We start from the raw sequence: 18,839 nt of genomic DNA on the forward strand, positions 1-18,839 counted from the left end.
TTTGTTCTGTGCCATTAACTTGGGGTGGTGGAGTAATAAAAGATGAAAAAGAGACACCAAAACAAGACAATTGATTTTCAGTTGAAGATCATCCTAATCTTAAAACTGTCAATTGTACCTAGGATAGAGTGAAAATGGGCAGAGCAATGGCATTGTTCAAAAAGAAAACGTAATGTTTGGCATTAAAAATACAATGGCCTTATCTTCAGAAATATTTTCATGGAATTCAACTTCTGTTATGCAATTAAAGATCCATAGTGCAGCTAATCAGGCTTCTCATAAACTATATAGTATCAGCCTGCTAATCCTCAATCTATGGCCTAAATTGGGGCTTCTCAAGGGAAGAGGTTAATCTGCTGATAACTTCCTTTCTGGTAATTACACTTCGTCTAGGTAGGAAAGTGCTGGGTTTTCTTGTCATTTTTAGTTTAATGCTCAAACACACACACACATATACAAAATCATTTTGTTGACACCAGTGGATTTTGAGGCTCCCCTCCTGGCAGCTGCCAGTTTATTTCCCCCAAATGCTCTGGATGTTGTGTAATTCCAAGTCATAGTGGAGGGGTGGGGAAATGGCAGCTGCTAGCGTGGGCCATTATTTTTTGTAGGAGCGGCTTATGCCCTTTCTCAGTTCCCTGGGACAATACAACACCTAGGCCATTCTGGGAAAATAAAATGGAGGTCATCAAGAATTGGCCATGAAAATTAGCTCCCAATAATGGAAGTAAAATACAAGAAGATGAAAAAAAGTTGTGTGTAATAAAAATGAATGTACTGTAAATAAATGAATGAATTTTCTACTCAACAAAAGTGTATGGAATATTGAAATGGGAAAGGTTTTCATGCACGTCACTAATAAAGGGTGGCTACCAAGGTAAGCTCCATGCTCATTGAAATCTCCAGCCAGATTTTTTGTTCCAGAAAACAAATTAAGACACTTTATCTGAACAAATCCACACCTTACAACAGTTGCCACCAGCTAGGAAGAACATTCCTTTAATCTGACAGACTTTCTGCTGAATTACTTCTTTTCTGTCTCCTTCGGAGTTGGAGCTGTAGTTGAGTCTTGTTAGTGAAGAAGAACTGCTTCCAGCCCACATCTTGTGCCAGTGATCTCATATCTGGGGTAATTGTGCCCGATAAATTTTGCACAACCATCTCCCATAACTTGTCAGAGTTGCATAACTATTTGTAAAAAAATAGTTATTAGCAAGCTTTAAACATTAGCCAGATAAAATATTCTTTTCTCATATTAGAAGGAAAACAGACATTTAAATACAATTTACCTCGTCGTTTGGTTTCCAGTAATTGCAGAAGTTTTTGCAAAGAATGAAATGAGGTATTATTGTAATAGTTTACATACCTATGGTTTTATTATTATAGCACACAGTGACTGGGTTCGAATGACACAACAGACAACAGTTGCTTAAATAGTCCCCTATTGCTTGAATAGTCAACCACGACTATTGTGTTGTATTTCAAGCCTTTTCCACGCCATGGCTGGTTATTTCCCTAAAATAACCAACACAAATAATCGATGGTGTGCAGAGAAGACTACCTGCACAACTGTTGATTATTGGGCTCCGTGGACTATTTCACATGCTTACAGAGTCATGAGGCAACAGCAGCAGAAACCCCTACTTCTCTTGCCCAGCAGGGCTCTATAGGCATGAGATATAATTCCATCCCGGGAGGCCCATGGGGAGCCACTGATCATATTGTCCCTTAATGGGGAGCCATGATTGGCAGCTCCCCCCACACTTCCCAGGACATGCCATCCATGGGTGAGGTGCCACTGACTGCGGAGCTCCATGTGTCCCCAGGGGCGTGCACGTCCCTTGGGCAATCCATCTGGATATCAGCTCGAGGGGATGGAAGGAGCTTCTTCCATCCCTTCAAGCCAATATCCAAATGGATCATGGGGCGGGCCCCACAAGGGGGATTATAAATCTATTAACATTTTTGCTTAACAAAATTATGGATTGAACTGTAAGTTTGTAAATGAAATATAAGAAGAATCTCAAATATTTTGGGCTGATGTTTTCTTATTTAAAACATGGATAAATCCAGTAATGAATCTGTTGAAAGATAATTTGGCTGCAAAGTGAAAGAATGAATTCCTTGAAAAGCACTATAACCCTCATCTGAATTCTGCTTTATATTAGGTATTAGCTCCCTCTGGTGGCATTTTGTTTAACTCAGTGCTATGCAACCATCTAAAATTTAAAATAAAGCACAGACTGCAATATTATTCACTAATCATGTTAAATTTGTGAGGAATGCAGTAAATCACTTGTTATTTTTATTATGTGGGATATAAATGTAATAAATATGATGAATAATATTTCATGACAGCCAGACACAATGAAGTTGTACTGAATCTGTTGTAGACAAACAGATGGATGTATATAATAGAAGGAGACAGAAGGCCAATTGATTTCTATACATATGCATATATACAATAACTAGCTTAGCTGAGGCATTATAGTCATTGCACATGTTTAGGGGTACTTGACTAGACAATAATTAGAAAAACACCATCTACAGACACACATCTCCAGAAATGGACTATATATATTGAAAGTGAATTGAAAGATAGCACATTTTAAACAAATGTTTACCGTTTCAAATCTGTGAGATACTTGAGAAAGTGTAGCAATATCTTCTAGATCCAAATAGGATATGATGTATAGAAGCAATGCATCAGGGAGTCGCACCAGGAAATCAAAATTACCCCGACACATATTGAAGGTGTGTTCCAGAGTATCTCCTCCAAATACGATGGCTATTTGAACTGTTGTTTTAAAAAAATACAACAAAGACCAGACAGATTTATATTGTGCCCCAAGGACTAGCCATTCCACTAAATGTAATGCTAATTACGTGTTTTGCAAAGCTAGACAGTTTAAAGCTGAGCAGATGCATATTAAACCACACATGGTAGAAACCCACAGGTTTTCAGTGTAGACAAAGCACATCTAAAGCTGATGGGTTCTTCTAAACATGAAAAGTTAATTACACTGGGTTAAATCCAATGTGGCACTAGTAGAAACCTGCAAGTGGGGTGGGACTTTCTCCTTGCTTCCCATCTGCAGCCCTCCTTACCAGCCTTAAATATGCCTTTATTATGCTTTTAAGATGTTTTTAGGGTGTTTTTTAACAGTGTATACTATGTTTTTAATCAGTATTTTATGTATTTTATGCTTGCTGTTGTTCCCCACCTCATTCCAATCGGAGAGGCGGGTAAGAAATATTATTATTATTATTATTATTATTATTATTATTATTATTATTATTATTATTATTATTATTCTGCTCTGGTGGGTTTCCAGCACACTGGAGCAGATTTTGAGTGGGGGACGGATGGACCCCATCCTGGTTTTCCTGATGGAACTGTTTCAACTAGTGAATGACAACATTGGACCCCACTCATGGTTGAACAACAGTAGAATCAAACTGTTGGCATTATTGATAACAACTGACCGGAATGTTTCTAAAAACACAAACTTGATATAGCAACAGTGCAATCCTTCATATATTCACTGCTACACGCCCACTGGAGAGTTTTCAGTTGCTGAACATGTTTGAAAATCAATGCCTAAAACAATAACTGCTCTCCCTTCTGATTATTGAGCTCATTGATGACTGAGAATGATTTACATACAAGTATATAACCGTATTCACATTTGATGATAGATAAGTGTAACATGTAGATAACTAGATGAAGCTGCAAATGTGTATGACAATGACTGATTATGACTTATGTAATAGAACAGCCATAATAATACTTGGCATTTCTATGCCATTTTGGAGTCTTCAAGTGCTTCACATTGTTGCCAAGATGGCTCACCCCTCTGCCATTTTAAGTATTTCCCTAACACTTTTAACCCCAAAACGTCAATTTTGCCCTGGAAGTGAGATGTAATCATACAAGGCAAGAAAGTAGCAAGCATATATTGCTACTTTCTCTGCCCAGCAAGGCTGGGCCCTCCACAATGTGCAAATATTTTTCTCCACTCTCAGATCCTAATGCAATCAAGCTTCAGCTATTGGGCAGTATAGAAATGTAATAAATAAATAAAATGTTATCTGGCATACCCACAGTTTGGCTCTCTAGAGCCCTGATGGGGGAAAGTACCACGCAAGAAGCACTAGAAAAGCTATCATAGGACTAGCATCCCTCAAGGTTGGGACTTACAACCAAACTATGCACACAACCTCCTATTGCATTCTGCACTTTTTTGCACTGATCACCCATTGCGGGATGAACAAACTCAGTGTTATTTACCTCCCCTTGCACCTATTGGCTGACCTCCATTAGTACAAAACATGGAAGAATGTTTTGTACTAATGGAGGACAGCAAGAATCTTGATCTTAAGGATGCCCTCTACTCAAGGTTTTAGAAAGGGAATTCTTCTTGTAGCAAGTCAGTCAGTTAGAGAAAAGAATTCTCCTCTTGCACAGCAAGGAATCTCACACCCTCCTATTTTTGCCATACACTATTTTTGTATTGTTTTGGAGCGTTCAAGCCAAACCCCACTACTTGTGTTGCTTAAATTCCATGCCATAAAAGGCTCAGGGGAATCTACAAAGGCAAAGACTGGATTCATACAACATGATAATCAATGGTGGTTTAAACAGCCAACAGTTGGTTATTTAACCCACCATGGGTTATTGTGTTGTGAGGAGGGAGTTTGTTAACCAACAGCTGGTTATTTAGCCAAAATAATCAATGCAAATAACCAACAGTGTGCAGAATTGGCTACTTGAACCACTATTGGTTATTGTGTTGTGTGGAGGGCACTGTTGTTTGTCAGCCACAGAGTTGCAAGACAAGAGTGGTCAAAGGGGTGGCTGCCACTCTAGTCCAGCTGGCAGGATAGATTTTTGGCAGCAATGGCTGATGGGATAATAGTAGGAGGACTGAGAGCAGAGAGAGGGCAGGGGATGAGTGAGTCAGATCAGTGTGAACTACTAGTCAACTCAACACTGACCCTAATCCACACTATGTTTGATTATTATGTTGCATGGGGAATGCCCCCTAGAAAAACTGTTGAGTTGATTATTACCCCACTGTTGACTATCATGTTGTCTGAATGTAGCCAAAGCCTGCTTCAGTTCCTCTTCATGGTCTTTTACCTTAAAGCTGTGCCTTGTTTGGGAGCAGCGTTTCCCAGGTAATTCATAATTCAGGAGGAACAAGCTGTGTGACCCTGGTACTCTTGTCCCAAAGACAAACTCCAAGATCACAGCAGATCCCTAAGAGTCCCTTCTACTTATGTCATTTTCTAAAATAGGTAATAACTGCATTTCAGTTTCTTTTCCTTTCTAATTCTACCTTCTTTCTTATACCTCCCTAATTTTGAGAAACCTACCTGAGTGGCTTCAGCTGCTGATATGATTTAGACAAATCATATCAGCAGCTATTAGCCATGAAACTTCATGTTCAGAGGTAGCATAACTGATTACTAGATGATTGGGATAAGAAGATACAAAGAGTAACCATCACCATCTTGCAAACTTTGCAGGGGCATCTGGTTATCCTCTGTCAAGAGACAGTGAAGAATTAGATTAGACCTTAGTATGACTTTGCATGAAAATTCTTATGTTTCCTAATAGGGATAAAGAAAGATAAGTGGAAGCAACATCAATATGCTGCCACATGTAATGTTCCTGTCCAGGGGCCTGTCTACACGTCGTACTAAAGGCGCATGCATGCGCCCCCAGTACGCCCCCAAAACGATGGTGTAGACTGCAGCCCAGAAGAGACGGAGGAGGCGGCGGCTGGGGAAGCCGAACTCTCCGACCCGGGTCGCTCTTACCCTGGCAGCAGGAGGCCGGCGGGGAGGCAGCGAGGAGGAGGCTGGGGAACCGGCCGCATCCTTGCCGCCGCTGCCGGCTCCCCGCCGGCCTCCTGCTGCCGGGGTAAGAGCGACCCGGCTTGGAGAGCTCGGCTTCCGCTTCCGCCGAGCTCTCCGACCCGGGTCGCTCTTACCCCGGCAGCAGGAGGCCGGCGGGGAGGCGTTGGCAAGGACGCGGCCAGATTCCCCAGCCGCCGCCTCCTCCGTCTCTTCTGGGCTGCAGTCTACACCATCGTTTTGGGGGCGTACTGGGGGCGTATGCATTCGCCTTCAGTACGACGTGTAGACAGGCCCCAGGATTCCAACCAGCCAGCTATGAACTTTTCCAGTGACAGGACAGCCACCAGGGTCCTTAATTGCATGGATAGTCTCCAAAGGATACAGAAGGTTCTCCTGTTGCCCTCCATGGGTACAGAGTGACAGATATGACAATGGAGGGGATTGGCTTGAACTGCTCTTCTCTTCACACATTCATATAGCACAGTAAGTAGAATGTCTGAAGAGTGCTTTAGTTTGGATCCAACTCGTTACTCAGCTGGATGTTACATATAGGCAAGGAAAGATATACAGAAAATGTGTTGGGCATGCTTAAACATATTGCTCCCTCTGTCTATTTTTTTTTTTTTTGTCTTAAAATCCATCCTGATGAAGTTTTGATGTTCTCCACTGATGGAGAGGGCACTTCTGCCCCTCCTAACCCACCCACCCCACAACACACAGGTGTCCAAGGGGCTAGTATTGCACTCCAATGCAAAAAAACCCCAATCCCCTCATTATTAATCTTTCCAAGATGATGGTAATTATGACAAAATAAGCGATTTTATTCAGTCATCTGGTAGTTAACTTAAAGCTGCCACCCTAGATATCAGGGAGAATATCAGTTTGACAGGCTGCTAGGTTCCATTAAAAGCAACCATAGGGTTAGTTTAAAACATACACCATAGGGCTGGATCCAAAGTTCTTTTGGAAGGACACTCTCCACTGATGAAGGGAGTATTTCCATCAAAGTAGTCTCCCTTTGTTGAAGGAAGTCAAAATTCCGTTAAAACCCATTTCCCCTTCTTTATAAAGGATAGAGTACACTCATTATTAAGTGTTAAACATCGACTTACCTTATTAAAAATACACAATGGAATCACATTTAAACCAGAAGACATTTTTTACAGCTGTCTGTTACTGAAGTGCTGATGTGTAGAGAATCATAAAATTCCACAAGGCTTGTAGACAGATGATCAAATACAAAATCAAATTAAAGAGCATGATAATGCCCTGAAACTGAATATAAATTGGCAAGAGCACAATTGCCATTGAACTTGGCTGCTTCTCTCTGCATGATGTTTATACACTCTTACAAACATTTAAAAACCATTATCAGTTCCTGATTATTTAAAATGTTTGTTTCATAAGCTTTCTACTACAAGCTGGAAGCATCTATGTATGATAATGAGCTGGCAGAACATTTTACTGACAAAAAACATTTTATTTATCTTTGCTTGAGGAAAGACAAACAAACAAACATTATACAACAGCATATTTGTGAATGCCTCCCAGGGTTATAAGACACATAAAATCTATAACATGAAGACTGAGTATGGAGAGGCAAAGTCAAATGTTAATTAATCACTCTAAAAATTAGAGATACAATTAGCTAAATGGCTATGGAATACTGTATTTTCACAGGAGCCTACCGGAGTTAGAATCAAATTTTCAGCTATCAGCAACTCAACCCATGTAAGTACTATAATTGGTTTAATTTAATTGCCATGAGTTTGTTCACAACTTAATAATTTCTCTCTCAGTTTCAGTAAATGTTTGGACACAAAAGGTTTCATAGTTGGAAAGATTTGAAGGTCATGAACAAAACTAAGAAAAGGAGTCCAAGTTTCCACATATAAAGGCTTTTTCTCAAAGCCATGGGATGTGTATTTGCATCATTGTGTATCCTAGTATTTGTTTCTAAATCATGTAGCAACATGTGATCAAGACTCTTTCCAAGCATTAGGCACAATAAATAAATAATTATCACTTTATCATTAACAAGCTCATTTTACCCCCACCCATTTAAATCTTTTCCAAAACACATTTCCAAAACTACTGATGGTGACAAGACCATCATACATGCATGAACAACCCACTTTCTCCATACCCTTTTCAGCATAACACGTTGCTATATATTTATATATCTTGAACCTGCATGAGGTGACATACTAGCTACTCAGAATTTGTAGCTAATTTCTTTCAAGGAAGTAGAATGAAATAGAAGCATTTTTCTGCCAAAATTCATTTTTCTGATACTTCACCTAATTTTTTTCTCCCAGTTACATATATAGGCTGTCTTCTCTTGCAAAAATTCCTCCAGAAACCATTTAATTCATCTCAGAAATTAAGCCTTTGGATCCAATGTTGGCAAATATTCAAACTTCCTGGTGTGGACATAACAAAATGATACACCTGCATATAATGAAACAGTGGGATCTTATCAGGCTTAGTTTTAATAAGCATAGTGGCCAGTCTCTAGGGATGGCTGAATCTGTCTATTTCAGTTTTGTCCAATTTCTTATTTTTCCAAAGTTATGTTTGTTTTTACTGTTTTTGTACCAGCTTGCTTTTTTTTCTTTTTAAGGTCAGCACAAAAATTCATGCAGATTTCTGTGCATCTTTTTCTTAATATACACATTTTTGCAAGTAATTTCCCCTAATATGTGTTTTAATAAGTTATTTCCCCCTAATATATGCATTTTGTATGCATTTTAATGGGAGAACTGCACTGCAAAATTCAGAAAAGTGTGAATATTGAAATATAACTATATTTCAGTTTACATATTGATTTGAGAAATGCACCATCCCTACCAGCTTCCCCAAGCACGAAAGCCCAGTTTGTTTACATTTAATCATATCTCCTGGTACCATTTATAAAGTAGGTTGTAGTTTAATTTGAACAGTTCTTTAATATAAGCAGGTATAAAATTTTCAGATATTTATTTTTTGAGCTTGTTGTAGGGGTATTTAGCTTTAACTGTCTTTGGCTGTTTTACCTAATGTTTCTATTTGTGTGAGTTTACGTATATTTATTTATTTATTACACTTTTATACTGACATCATCTGAAGCTCTCTGGGCAGTGCACAATATAGCCTATTACTCACCATAAGCTGCAGGTAATTTCATGATAGCTTGTAGAGAAATATATAGATAAACACACACACACATATATTTAAAAAATATCTTTTTCATATCTTATCATCAATTGCAAAAAGCCCAAGTTTATGTTTTTGTTGTTGTATTACATTTATATCCACCTTTTTTCCCCTTACAAGGAACTCAAGGCAGCTTACATAGTCTTCCTAGTCCTATCCATCTTATCCTCACAAAAATCCTGTGAGATAGGTTGGGCTGAGAGCCAGTGACTGGCCTAAAGTCACCCGGTGAGTTTAATGGCTGAGTGGGGACTAGAACCTGGATCCCAGACCAACACTATGACCACTACACCACACTGGATCTTCATTGGATGGTACTGCCATTATCAGATTGCCTCTGATAATGAAAAACAATAGATTACAGGTAGACAAGCTTTTTGGGTACATTTGGCAATTTGAGAAACTGTCATGAGAATTGTGGCAAATGAGAAGAAACCTGCCCCAAAGAGTATAAGGCAGAGGTAGGATTTGAACCCCAATACACTAAACAATTCCTCTGAATGCAGTTTTCAGCACCAGCAGAAAACTATTGTACAGTGATTCCAGCTGCCAGAAAGAAAATGTGTTAATTTCTTTAAAAAGTGGGAGAAGCAGGGCAACTTGACAGACATCAAGGAAGGTGTCAACGGCACACAGACACCATGTTGCCTACCCCTGGAAGAGAGAATAGGCTAAATCTAGAACAAAAAGCAAAGACCCAATGTTTCTCTTATAGATATTTGGCCAGCAAATTGTTTTCAATGAAACCTCCTATAAAATATTTAATCAGAGTTTGAGGCTACAGGAGAAAAAACACATTTTTGGATTTAGACACCATTTCTAGTGTTTTAGCATTCCAGATATATGAAATGTCAAATTCAGTGTTTAATCTCCTGCATAAATTTCTCAAATGAACAGTTTTCTGGAATATTTCAGTAATATAACTTAGTCATTCTATAAAATTATTTTGAATTTACCATTTTAAAGAGATTATGAGAATTACTATTATTCCGAAAGTATAATTAAGTGCCTGACAGATATGATATCTGGAAGCAGAACAATAAACTGATTTTAGTATGAGCATTGCCCATGAACTGATAAGGTGCTGAAGCACCCATAATTCTTCCCATAATTGAAAAGCAGAAGAGATGAATTTATTGAACAGCCTTTAGCAAAAATCTAGAAATGCTAAAAACACAAGGACTTCACCTCAAGTTCATACCAGAATAAAATGCATTCCACAGACTTACTGATCAGCAGAGCTATAGTAAGTATATTCTGACACTTAGCCCACACGTTAATTTGAATCCAAGGGTGAAGGGCCTGTTCAAAGTGGAAGGCAGAGATCTTAAGTGAGAAGAAAGTGAATTGGATATTTGCATGTTCTCTCCCCTTTCAACCTGCTCTCTATCCTGGATAATACTGGTGGCTTGTCAACAAGCCCCTATAAATCCCTGCTGTAAATGAATGCCAGGCTGGTTAATGGGAAGATATTTACCATCAATTACTTCATCCAGGAAAAACATGCTGACTGAGATATGTATGGTGTCAATGTGCATGTGCATATATGTGCATATATCTAGATGTCCCATCTGGTTATCAAGTACAGCACCAATCACAACTTGAAGTTATTCTGAGTAGCTGAGGGCAATGAAGCAGTTGAGAATGCTTAGAATGCTGTGAGCATGACCCAACACAAGAAAGAACCCATCTTCGGACTTACTCTATGGTGGTGATGGTCATTGCATCCATCCAATGCCAGCCAATAGAGCAATTTTAGGTGGGTAAAGGTGTTCCCCATAGGATTACAATGAATCAAGTGGTTGAACCTTGAATCAGGTAGTTCAACCTTACTCTGACCTATTTGCTTTGCAGTTTGTGTATAATTTCGCTTTTACTTGTACTGACTTGGAAGCCTTATTAAAGTTGTAATTGAAATTTCAACTGGTGCAAAATGAAGCATCCAAATTTTGCTGGAGGGCAGAAAGTCAGAACGTGCAACAGTGATTTTGCACCACTAGCACTGATTACAAGTGTGTTTTCAGGCCCAATTAAAAATGCTGGAATTAATCTTTAAAACCTTCTTTGGTCTGAGAACAGGTTATCAAAAGGACTGTCTTCACCCATATGCTCTTGCCCAAACTTCAACATCAGCTTCAGAGGCCCTGTTCATATGCCCATAAGTAAGCTCAATTACACTGGCAAGCACAACAAACAAGTCCTTCTCAGTGGTGCCCTCAGGCATGGAGCTCGCTTCCAAAGGAATTACACTTGGCCACTGCAGTACAGGCATTGAAATGGGCCTTGTCTTACAGACTGGCTTTCCCTGAGTGTGTTTTTGTGTAGCTGGCTTTATGTGATTCTGAACGGTTTTTATTTATTGGAATCTTTATGGTATTCTTTACATCTACCAGGTTTAAGTGCTGTCTCATAGTAATGCATACAGATTTGATGTATCTATGTATCATTTTTTTGTGTATGCTACTTTGTGAGAGTATGACCCTGAAACGTGGCCTATTAATACATTAAATAAATAGAAGAAATAAATGTCAATGTTTTGGGGCACAAGCTTTTTCTACTTCTTGTATCTCAGTATAAGTGGATAGTGTCATTATATATCTCAGTTGCTGTGCGGCACTGGACTTGCGTGTATAGCTAGGTGGAATCAGGTGTTTCCTGTCACTAGTCTGTTCCTGTTTGAAAGAGACAATTGAGTTCTCGTCTAGCTTCCTGACTAGTATGGCCACTAAGCCTTCAAACACCCAAAATTTCCATGCATGATGATGTATCTAAATTTTAACCAACTTTAGGCAAAGATGGAAGTGGCACACTTAAAAGTTCATCTATGTGTGGAAATGTAATCAGCACAATTCATAATTTGGAGAGAGACAAATCCAAATTTCCCTTTTACGGTTCTTCAGCAGATTTTGTTAAAATGTTAACATAAGGGATTTTTCAGTTTAGTAAATAAGAATTTTGAAGCAGAAACTGTCCCCTCATAAATTGATGGAGATTATTTTTAATGGATTTCCACCCAGATTAGTGTATGTGTTTCAAAACTACTGAACATGAATCTGCAAAATTATGTTTTCTCCCTCTAAAATAATGGGTATATATTTCCTGAAACTCCCAACAAGTTCAAAAAAAATTGGAGGAGAATTATATTACTACCATTGTTTCATGCTGTCACCTTTTATCATGAAACTAGGGTGTTGTTCCATCTTCTGAAATGTCATCTTTACAGTTCATCATTAAAGAGGTAATTAATCAAGCTCTCTTGCTAACATGCATACGGATGAGTGATACATTCATCATACTGAAACTATATTTTCCTGTATCTTACTTTGGAGAGAAGGGTCATCCAGAAAGTCTTCATGAGATTCTTTGAGTTCTCCAGGTTTTGTTTGACGATTTTCACTTCGAAGAGAAATTTTCCACCACCTGAAAATTACCTATAATTAGAGAATATTATCAAGTATTAAAGAATGTTTTAGTTAAAACAATTCAGGACAAAGATTTTATATATTCTTGGGTTTTGTAATATTTTTTATTTTGTTAGTAAATATTTTGAGATTCAAAGCCTGCAATCCTATGCAAACTTCCTTAGGAGTTAGTTCCATAGAACAGAATGGGATTGACTTCTGAGTAAATATGCATGGAGATGCATCAGCCCACAGCTACTCTTCCAGTACCTTTATGTGACCCCTCACCAATGGAATACCTAAATTTTACAATAGGAAAGGTATCTCTCCTTTCTGGTAAATAATCTTTTTAGCTTCTCAAGCATGATATGTAATTAGTATCTTAGCTATGCAAGTGTTTGCACCAAGAAGAGAGAACTGACAATTCATGTAATTATCAGTGTGATGTTTGATTAAAGCTGAAGGCTGGGATGCAAGGAGCTATTTAAGGCACATTCAAAGACTGGATGTGCACAGTTGAACGCTTAACTATTTTTTTGCTTTGAAGAACAGACCCCCACACTATATCAAAAGCTGTTTTTGAAAGTCTCTTCACTTTCAAAGACCCAAAGACCCCTTACAAAGAACTAGTTGCATGATTCTTTGAATTTCAGCTCTTAGATAATGATTGGTAAAGCCACCTGCATTTTAAGAAATAAAATAACTTGCTATATATGAACAGTAAAGGAATATTTTGGATATTTATTTCTTGCTTAAACATTTGTCCTTCAATTGTAATAGATAAATTGAAAGTTCCATCTTACAGGAACTGAAGGCATGGAAATGAACCCTTGGTCAGATCCAGCATGGCTCTTATGTTATAATTATACTGATACAGCATGTCTAAGAGCCACTGGCTTCAAATACTCTGTTTTGCCAGCCTCAGAGACAAATAAACTCCTTGGAAGATAGATTAGGAGATAATGCAAGATCTCTGAATACTTTGCAGTAGATCAGCAAGAATCTGACCCCCCCCGCCCCATTTTTAACAATAGTAACAACAGCAATATGAAACAACACCTCCCATTATCATTCTGAAATGAAGAAAGTTTGAGATAACTAGGATTTTTGGGTGGAAGGATTGTGAGCTCAGTTCAGTTCTGATACTCAAAACAAATCCTTGAACTCCAAGTTCTTTAATTCTAAGTATGTCTTTTGCACCAGGCTCTGGTTGGTGGATCTTGAGGTTCTAGTAGAAAAAACCCAAAGTAGATCTAGCAAGCCTTAAGTCTGTCCACCTCTGACCTTGGAGACACATGGAGCAGAGAAGCCAAGTGCCCATGAAGACTGTCCACTAGACCTACACCTGAATTTCTGAGTTCAAATTAATGTGTGGTTGAAATGCTGGAATGCATTGTTGCTCTGCTGTCTCATTGGTCCACGGAATACGTTTTATTCTGTTCTATGTTTGGGATAGAAATACCCTGTTTGAGCATGCAGTTTGCATACATTTTAAAAGATTCTTCAGGTACAATCTGTTCCTATATATGTTTACTCAGATGTAATTCCCATGGTGTTTAATTGAGCTTATTCTCAAATAAGGATGTATAAAATTGCATTCTTAATTGTCCATTATATGCTTCCACTATGTCTAACAAAGTTGCCTGGTTACACCTACATTATTATATTTTAAGTATTATTAGACATCAACACTGACTGCTGTAGCCTAGTAAAGAATCCTTTAATGCAGTGGTTCCCAAACTTTTTCAGGTCACCGCCCCCTTGGTTCCACAAACTCATGCCCAGCGCCCCCCTACCCTACACTATAAAAATCATTATTCAGAATAGTGCTTTTCAACGACCCACCAAGGAAGATAATAACAATAAAATTCAAAACAGTAACAATTAATTGAATACTTTATTCAAAATCCAATTGGTGTGCCCTGCCATGCTGGCTGCAAACAGAGGCGTTTGCTCTCTTTTCCATCCCTCCCTCAGCAAGCCTGGGGCGGGTGCTTCCCATTTAGAGGGGATTCTAGGAGTTGAAGGACTTTTTCTGTCTAAACATGCATAAAATTGTGCCTTTAACTTATCATGTCACACTAGCATGAATACAGGAATCAAATAGGATTTTCTTCTTCAGTGGAACACACTTACTTAGGAGTAAGCACCATTTTGTTATAGGAAAGGATAATGTATTTTAATTAAAATTTTAAAATAATTATCTGCCACCTGGTACAGAGTTTTCCTATGGAAAATCTGGCTGGGACTGAAGTAGAGGGGCACTAATTTTACTGTACTTATTGTCTTTAAATATGGTTAAATATCCCACAGTTGCTATTCTATTTCTACAATTCATTTTCTCCTGTCTTTTCTTCACTCTCTCTTGGTTTTCAGGCTGAATCCTATGCACATTTACCTCAGAATAAGTTCTATTGATCTCAGTGGGGCTTACTTCTGAGTAGGTATACTTAGGATTGTGTTGCAGCTCTGTTTTTATGGTGACACAAGATACACACATACGTTTACCAAAAGAACACTTGTAAAAAGGGGGTTGGACACCCTGAAATAAACAAGGGCAGATAGGAATTGTTTCAGCAAGCATTCTAGGAAAAGGTGCTGCTGAATCCTCTTTAGCCAGGAAGGACCTGGGGAATTGCAATTCTCTCTCCCTCCCCCTTTTCTTTTCTCTCCCAATCCTGTTGTAGTCCAGATTTTTTTGGGGGTGGGAGTACACACACAGACACACAGCAGCTCTCTCTCTCTCTCTCTCCAACCCCCCTCCCTCCAAGCCCCCCCCTCTCTCCCTCCCCCTTTTCTTTTCTCTCCCAATCCTGTTGTAGTCCAGATTTTTTGGGGGGTGGGAGCACACAGACACACAGCAGCTCTCTCTCTCTCTCTCCAATCCCCCTCCCTCCAAGCCCCCCCTCTCTCCAACCCCCCCCCTCCCCCCAAGCCTCACAATAGCTGCCGGGCTGATTACGACAGGAGGGCAGCAGCTCAGAGGGGAGATGGCCCCAATCTGCAACTCCTGACAGGGGAAGGGAGCCTGGTGATACCTTGCAGCAGCACAAGCAGTCCTGCTCCCCACCCACCCAGGCTGCCCGCTGACTGCTGTTCTTGGCAGCTGCTCTGCCGTCCGCCGCCCTCCACATACTCCTTCCTCTCCGCCACATGGCTGCTGCTCCCACCTTGTGCAGCAACTATCGCGAGAGGTCTGCCGGGGCAGCTTGTAGGAGGGAGCAGCTCTGACCGAGAGCGAGTGAGTGAGTGAGCAGGCGGCGGTGGCTCCAGCAGGAAAGAAGCCCTGGGCCCTCCTAGGCAGGAGAAGAGTGGGCAGAGCAGCTGAATTCACCGCTGTTTCCTGCTCTGCTGCCTCCTGTGGGCGCTTCCCCCACCCCCTACTTCTGGTGGGGCCGCTGTGGGCTTGAGATAGGAGGAGAGAGCAGCTGCGTGAGTGAGAAAGTCCTTCCTGAGCAGGAGTGGTGTGGGGAGAGCAGCTGAATTTGCCGCTCTTTCCTGCTCGGTCCCTGGGTTTTAGGCCCTTCTGGAGAGACCACCTCGAGCGCCCCCCTGCCGTCCCTTTGCCTGTTAGCGCCCCCCTGCCGTCCCTTTGCCTCTTAACGCCCCCCTATGCAATCCCACCCACTTTGGGAACCATTGCTTTAATGATTAAGAAGACAACAAACACAACACATCATTTTTTATAATTGTACTATTCTCTTCAATGTATAGGCAATCCAAAGTGCTGGAACACTGCCCCTGACAGTTTGTTTAGTTTTTTCCTGAGTTTTTTTACAGAAACAACTGCAACTTTCCTATTAGAATATCTTGTCATTACAAGATATACTTTTTGTGTCATCTTAACAACTTCAGAATCCTATTGAAGGTACCATTACTTTACTTTTTTATTTTATTTCGTTTATTCCAAAAGCAGTTTATTCGGCTTTAAAATACTTTATCTTTAAGCCACAGGCTATGGAAAGCCTCATGTTTCAGTGCATTGTGTCACCATAAATGCAAGCAGTGTAAATTGTGTAGGACTGATACTCTGATTTTATGCATTTGCATAACTGTTGTAGTACACACACACACTTTTGGTGTCACAACTCTAGTAGCATCCTATACTGCCAAGTAGAGCAAAGTTGGCCAGTCCCCTTCCCAGATACTGCAAACTTACACTGTTACCCACAGTACCTATAGGTAAGACATATGGCCCAGAAATGAACCAGCTTGATTGTTTCCAGAGCCTTGAAAAACCCTTCAGATATTGTGTTAAAGATATTGTGCATTCTCCTTGTCGCTCTTGCTGTACTGCTTTGGTGGCCCGATCTCATAAAGCATTGTAATAGAAGTTTCTGCAGTAGTGCTGAACGTGTGACGTATTCTACGTCATCCTTCAAATGAAGCCTCCAAAGTGGCTCACAAATACAAAACAAAAATAATGTTTTTGGCGTCCATGGCAGAGCGCCTCCAACCAGCTTCAGCTGGAGCACCAACTATGACCCTTTCTGGGCAGAGATATCCCAGCCTCGAATCCATGCTCTGGAACCTCCAAGATAGACCTCTGTAATGTGTTGTATATTGGGGTGTGTTTGTGTGTGGGGGTGCCTTTGAGGATGCTTAGAAACTGCAGTGAATACAAAAGACAGCTGCAAGAGTGCTAACTGGAAGAAGCTTTGGGCAAACATTGTGCTGGTGCCAAAACATCTGTAAAGGCTCCTGGTCTGTTTCTAGGTCCTAATATAAAGTGCGTGGGTTTACCTTTAAAACTCTTCATTACTTAGTACCTACTGGATCACCCTTCTTCATACGAGCGTACCCACTGCTGACATCACCTTTGGAGCCTCCTCCCAGTGCCCGTACTATCACAGACAGGGTGAGCAGTGGCAAGAGTAAAGGGCCTCCTTGGCAGCAGTGCCCCAATTGTGGAATACTCTCCCCAGAAAGACCTAACTGACACCTATACTTGTGTATTTTGGTGCCAGGTGAAAAACGTTTATCGTCTCAGGCGTTTTAACTGAGTTTCATCTACTTCATAGATTATTAGGACATCGTTGCTACAGCCTACCTAGATTTTTATTCCAACTTTGATATGCGTTTTTTCTGCAGATTTTTAAAAAATAGTAATTTGTGTTACCATGGACACACTTTACTTTGGAAGTTAATTGCCAGTGCCAAAGTTATGCTATTACAGCAACGCTATTTCTAATGCACTTCATAGAATCATAGAATAGCAGAGTTGGAAGGGGCCTACAAGGCCATCGAGTCCAACCCCCTGCTCAATGCAGGAATCCACCCTAAAGCATCCCTGCCAGATGGTTGTCCACTTGTATTCCTTCATGAAAAATTAAGGACAGGTAAAATCTTAGTATTAGCTTAATCTTCATAGTAGTACTAAAGTAGCAGCTATTTTGTATTTAAGGGAAATTGTCTCATAATTAATAAAGCCATTTATTTGGGTTGATCAAAACAGGAATTAAGGTATTTAACATATGACGATCTAGTTTTTGCATATATTGAAGCATAGAGTCTGACAAGTGGTTGCTCATGGACTCAATCTGGACTGCTGCGGGGTACTATCTGGTTCCCCCTGTTGTCAATCCAGTCCCTCCTTTCTCTTGGGGTGTTTCTTCCTTGGGGAGAGGCAAAGGAGCATGGATGAAGAACAGCTAATGATAGCTTCTTCCTTACATGTTTCATCTTGCCTATTAGAGCCATTTCCCAGATCAAAAAGGCAATGCAGGGGGCAGGGGATGATGGCAAGATATGCACTTTAGGAATATAATTGTATCTCTCATACCCTTTTCCTTTACTGAGCCCATAAAGCCAGGCCACAAAGGATGGGCACAGAAGGAGTACAGTGCCTAGACATACCAGTAGGCTAATGTGTAAGTTAGGTTGTGGTGTGCCACATCCAAACAGTTAAAACTTTGGAATGGTGAGGTCACCTAGTGGTTTTTAACCCATGTTCTGGGGAATGCTGCAATTCCTCAGTGAGAAAAATCAACATTAGCAGATATTGCAAATATATGCAAGAACCAGCTTCCCTAAAAGGCTTGTTCATGGCTACCAATCTTCCCCTGCAATGCAATGCAAGCCACTATGGAGTGCTGGGTGTGTTTTAAGGTGCACGCTCAGTTCATGCAGGGTGGGAGCAAAGGTCAATGGGCTTTACTAGTGTTCCATATGAACTGTGTGCTCTAGAATCATCTGCAGTGTAGAAATTCCATGGCAGACATGCAAGAGTGGCGTAGAAAATGTAAGTAAAGAACTAACTTCCTGAAGGTAGGAATCTGGAAAATGTGTGTTAACTAAGTACACACCGCTCGAAATAGTTTATATAGTTTGAGAAAAAGTGCCTTATTTGAACTATTTTTAGACCTGACTGCTAAACTA

The 18,839-nt window shown here is 40.1% G+C and overlaps 1 protein-coding gene across 1 annotated transcript in view; it reads right to left on the bottom strand.

The window, feature by feature from the left end:
• Positions 1 to 607: 607 nt before the first annotated feature.
• FBXO36 (F-box protein 36) overlaps positions 608 to 18,839 on the bottom strand; it is a 62,121-nt gene continuing 43,889 nt past the window's right edge. The window contains exons 2-4 of the mRNA XM_063132180.1: positions 12,383 to 12,491; positions 2,625 to 2,797; positions 608 to 1,188 (exon numbers count right to left, since the gene is read on the bottom strand). Of these exons, the coding sequence (XP_062988250.1) occupies positions 1,000 to 1,188; positions 2,625 to 2,797; positions 12,383 to 12,491 (471 nt within the window). The 3' untranslated portion in view covers positions 608 to 999. The remainder of the gene's footprint in view (positions 1,189 to 2,624; positions 2,798 to 12,382; positions 12,492 to 18,839) is intronic.

This window comes from Elgaria multicarinata, chromosome 8, assembly GCF_023053635.1.
Source record: "Elgaria multicarinata webbii isolate HBS135686 ecotype San Diego chromosome 8, rElgMul1.1.pri, whole genome shotgun sequence".
NCBI classification, from domain to species: Eukaryota; Metazoa; Chordata; class Lepidosauria; order Squamata; family Anguidae; genus Elgaria; species Elgaria multicarinata.